This window comes from Chinchilla lanigera, unplaced genomic scaffold (assembly GCF_000276665.1).
Source record: "Chinchilla lanigera isolate Chin_1 unplaced genomic scaffold, ChiLan1.0 scaffold00168, whole genome shotgun sequence".
NCBI lineage: Eukaryota > Metazoa > Chordata > Mammalia > Rodentia > Chinchillidae > Chinchilla > Chinchilla lanigera.
The window spans coordinates 1,106,493-1,111,463 of NW_004955569.1; the positions used below are offsets into that span (position 1 = coordinate 1,106,493).

The 4,971-nt window shown below is 37.5% G+C and overlaps 1 protein-coding gene across 1 annotated transcript; it reads left to right on the forward strand.

Moving 5' to 3' along the window:
• The first annotated feature begins 336 nt into the window (after positions 1 to 336).
• On the forward strand, positions 337 to 4,383 carry LOC102017519 (vomeronasal type-1 receptor 4-like). Its single transcript, XM_005413518.1, has 3 exons — positions 337 to 1,233; positions 3,527 to 3,624; positions 4,369 to 4,383. The coding sequence occupies exons 1-3, from the start codon at positions 339 to 341 to the stop codon at positions 4,381 to 4,383; spliced, it is 1,008 nt and encodes a 335-aa protein (XP_005413575.1). The 5' UTR covers positions 337 to 338.
• Positions 4,384 to 4,971: the final 588 nt, after the last annotated feature.

Consider the following 4,971-nt stretch of genomic DNA (forward strand, 5'->3'; position numbering starts at 1 on the left):
TATGCCAGGCAGAATCCTCATTTTGCCCCAAAATATAGACACTTCTCTATGGCTGTATTTGCTTGAGGCAGTCATGGTTGCTTTAAAGATTTGTGAGAAAAGTGAGCATAAATACAGACTGTGCAGCAACTGGTCTTGTGTGACAAGTGTTGTTTACAGTACCTTTAACTTTTGAACACAAGCCAGTGAATGAAAAACCACAAGTGTCTCTAAAGGAAACCAGCAGTAAGTGGAGAACCATGTAACCCAGTTTTCATGATAAACACAGTCTCTGCATTGTATTCTTATGAGGGGTTTTCTTGCTCTGAAGACCAAAATCCATCTGGCAAATTGCCAGAATGGCCTCCAAGGAGGCAGCAATGGGAGTGGTTTTCTTATCACAGACTGTGTGTGGAGCCCTTGGAAATTTCTTTCTTCTTCGCCATTATCTCTTACTTTCCTTCACTGGACACCAGTTAAAGTCCACAGATTTAATTCTCCAGCATTTGATGGTTGCCAATTCTTTATCCCTGCTCTCTAGAGGAGTCCCCCAGACAATGACAGCTTTTGGCTTGGAAGATTTCCTCGATGATCTTGGATGCAAAGCTGTGTTATATCTTCATAGAGTGGGCAGGGGTGTGTCCGTCAGCATCACCTGCCTCTTGAGTGGCTTCCAGGCCATCACCATCGGCCCCAGAAACTTCAGGTGGGCAAAGCTTAAAGTAAAAGCCCCCAAGTATACTGGCTTCTGTATTTTCATGTGTTGGACCCTGCAAATACTGGTAAATATAATTTCTCCCATATATGTAACTGCAAAATGGAGCAATAGAAACATTACACTGCAAAAGGATTTGGGATTCTGTTCTGCAAATCATGCTGATACAGTCACTCTACAGCTATATGCAGTGCTGCTATTGTTTCCTGATGTGGCCAGTTTGAGCCTCATGATCTACACCAGCATCTCTATGCTCTTCATTCTGTATAGGCACAGGCAGCAGGTCCAATACATTCACAGGATCAATGTCTCCTCCAAGTCCTCCACTGAGTCCAGAGCTACCCGCAGGATTCTGGCTCTTGTGAATACCTTTGTGTCATCTTATACCCTCTCCTCCATCTTCCAAGTCTGTGTTTCTAATTCTCAGAAACCCAGTTGGTGGTTGCTGAACATCGGTGCATTTAGCTCTCTGTGTTTCCCAGCTTTCTGCCCCTTTGTGCTGATGATCCATAACTCACAGTGTCCAGCTCTGTGTCTCGGTAAGAAAAAAAAAAGTGTTTATTTCTTTTCTTAATCATCTCTATGGACTTGTAAGCACAGTTGTGAGATAATCATGTTAGAGTAGGGAAGAAGGTAGACTGAAATTCTGATTAACAAAAAACCACAAAAAGCACTACCAGTTATAACTAACATAACTTGTACCACGTGATTTCCTAAACAAGTTGCGTTAGTGCCCATGTTAGAGTACTTCAGTTCCTACAAAATAACAGAGCACTGGGTTCATAGTCATTCTGGAGATTATAGTGTTGTCACTGAGTGTGTAACTTTCACTTTGACATAGTAAGTTTATCCAGAAATAAACTGATCTGAGAGTTTCTGGGAAAGAGCCACAACAAAGAGTTAGCATGTGCGTTGATCAGTAAAGAAACTAGAGAAATGAATATTCTTAAGGCAGAATGAAGACACATGAAGTGAAGCTGAATTGAAAGCAGCTCCTGGTAGTAAGCGTATTTGGGGCCAAAAATTGAATTGTGTGCCCCCCTCTTGTGGATCTGGTAGCCCTTTGGCATGATGACACAGAGGGACATAAGCAAACAGCAAACATCTTCATGCAGAAATGCCCAGAAAATCTTTTTCCCCAAGCAGAACCCAAGTATCCAGTGTTTCTTGCTTCATGTTTTAAAGACTGTGGCTACAATGCAACAAACTACATAGCGTCTCATATTAGAGTTTTCCCAAGTAACTTTCACTAATTCGCAGAGATTTGCATCTGAAAATGCCACTTCTCCCTGTGGACTTCTCTCTAAAATCTACTTGACCTGAAATCAGTAGACATAAAGTACATCCTATCCTTTTGGAATTCCCTGAATATTGAACATATAGAGAAAAAATATGTAAGCTATGTGTCCTTTACTAAAAGGAGTAAAATTGTAAAAGACAGGAAGAAATTCCTCTAACTGCTCCAAAGTCATAACTTCTTGGTCATAGTTTTTCTTTCAGTCTGCTTCTGAGCTGTCTTGCCATGTTAGTTCTTAGCTCCTACACTTCTCCCTATTCAAGGGTCTGATGCCCCCATGACTTTATTCTTAGTATGGTTCTGTCCCAATATTTTACATTGTGCTTTCATTTTTAAAGAGTTGTGTTTATTCACATCTCTCTCACAGCCTGAACTGTAATTCCATGCTGACTTGAAGGGTGAGTGAGCAGGCTCTTCTCTTTAGCATAATGTAACTTCTTTAGATGGTGCTTGCGTGATCATTTTAATGTGGGGTGTGTACGTTTGTGTGCCTTTTTGTACATTTTGAATAGCACCAAATGCTGTTCCAAGGAATTGTGAGGAGTTTGTGATTTAACATTATACAAATCCTAACATCTTAAAATAAAATGGTCATATAAATAATATATATTAACTACCATAGTAAAGTAACCACACCTAACACAGTAAATGTTTCGTTTTGTTTCTCTGAGTCAGCAAAATTGCCATTCTTAGGAACTGTAAAGAGTGTGAAATCAATACAATTTGCAACCTAACAAGTTATTTTGCCGCTACTTTACATATACTGGTAGACATGTTTCTCCTCGTTTTGCAACAAAATCTTTATTATGTATTCCATTGTTTCTGACATAAATGTAACGTGGACATTAGAAAAACTTGTTTCTCAAATTCCACAGCACTGACACGCAGAACATCATACAGATAATTTCATGTGGTAGGTTCAAGTCATTGTTGAGGAACACTGAGTTTAAGATATTCTTGTATTTTGAGAGACTGAATTAGTATCCTGCTAGAAATTTCACTAGAGGCAAAGATAGAATTATTACTCAAGAAGACAATGAACATTTTCTTGGTACAGAAGATGGGCACCATGTCTATCTTCCTAAGATGTTTTCTATGAAATGCCATGAAAAATAGTCCCAAAGGAAAGCTGTCAATAAATGCATTTTATTGGCATGCACCATGCAATAATAGATCCACTGATATTCATCTCGAAACAGCACCCACTCCTCATTCCTGCAATGTCCAGTCACTATCAAGTTTAGTAGGTCTCATATTTTGGGTGGAAAATCAGAATGTAAAGTATCCTGAGTGTTTCCTCACTTGCTCACTGCTTCCTTGCTGTGCAGAGGTGTGGGTTTTCTTTGTTTATCCGTTTGTTTGCTAGAACCTCATTTCTTTAATTTTGCTTTTGTAGCTGAGCTTCTACATTGTTGTCCAAAAATCCTGGCCCAGACCAGTGGCGCAGAGAATTCTCCTGGCATTTGCTCTAGCAGTTTATACTTTTTGTGTTTTTCATCTATCTTTCTAATACTCTGAGTTAATTTTTGTGTCAGATGTGAGAACGCAGTCTGTTGTCAGACTTCTACTTGCAGACATACAGCGTCTCAGTAGCACTCATCAGACAGTATCTTTGCCCAAATTTGTGCTCATGGTATGTTGGTCAAAAACAATTTGGTTTTGAGTGTATTTACTTCTGGAACCTCTATTCTGTTCCATTTGTCTATCTGTTTGTGTGCTGGTGCTATGTTGCTGTGTGTATACTTATAAGAGTTTGATGTCCCCAGCTATTTTATTTTGCTCAAGGTAGGTTGTCTATACTGCATTACTTCTGTCTCCACATGACTATTAGGATTTTATTAATTTTAGGAAAGTACAACATTTGTATTTTCATAGGGAGTTCACTACACATTTGAAAGGCTTGTCATGGTATTGATATTTAAACAATATTAATTCTTCCAGTCCATGATCACAGGTATTCTCTCCAGTTAATTGAGTCCTTTACAATTGTTTTCACCAATCCTTCATAAACTTCTTTACAGAGATCTTTTACTTTCTTAGTTACATTTATTCCTAGATATCTTCTTATTTCTGTTGCAAATTTCCTAATTTCCTTTTCAAGATAATTCAACCTGAGATTAATGTGATTTGGTCATTCTGTATGATCTTTTTATTGAGCTGTTCAATTCTTTTTGCAAGTATCTTACTAAGAACATTTGCACCCATGTTCTTCAGAAATATTAACATGTAGTTTGTTTTTTCTGTTAAATTGTTTCCAGTTTTGTATCAGAGTCATGCTGGCTTCATAAAGTGAGTTTGGAAGCATTTATCACTTTATCCTGTACCACACTGCATTTTTTCCTTAATTCATTAAGCTGTTCTTTTTATTTTCTTTCAGCTCCTGATAATCTAAGCAGTTCATTACTTAGCTGCTTATTTGTCTGTTCTTGAAGTCTTCAATAATTGCAACTATCTATTTTGGGAGTATTTTGTCTGGAATTTATTCCCTTCATTGTCAGAGTGCAGCTTTGGAGAAGTTATGAATTTCTGGTACATGTAGCCCTGTTTTCTCATCATTCTTCTCTTGTTATTTTTGGTTTATTGTGCTGTTATTGTTGTTGCTGTTTTGTGAATTTTATTTTACATTTAGCTTCTACCTCATATCCCTTTTAATTAAATAATTACTTCAAAAACTTATTACAATTTGTGAAAATTCTCTACAACATTTAAGTTTCAGCTTGCATGTTATGGTATCACATATGAATATCTGTAGATTTCCTTCTATTTTACCCATACATTTCTTTTTATTTATACTTTGTGTAGTGCAAATCAATTCCATAACATCAGAAATTGCTAAGAATCAGAACGTCATACACATATACAATATACATTGCAAGTGGTTGTACAGTATCAGGTAAGATATAAAAGGGAGTGTTCAGTCACACATACAGTACCACCAGGTCTGTGTGGTCTGATTGTTCCCCTGTAGACTTTTAAAGAT

Excerpts from the sequence above, each read along its gene's own strand:
- LOC102017519 (XM_005413518.1), top strand. The coding sequence starts at position 339 with ATGGCCTCCAAGGAGGCAGCAATGGGAGTGGTTTTCTTATCACAGACT. Across the intron at positions 1,234-3,526 it reads GTGTCCAGCTCTGTGTCTCG|ATGTGAGAACGCAGTCTGTT; the intron begins GTAAGAAAAAAA and ends TTTTTGTGTCAG.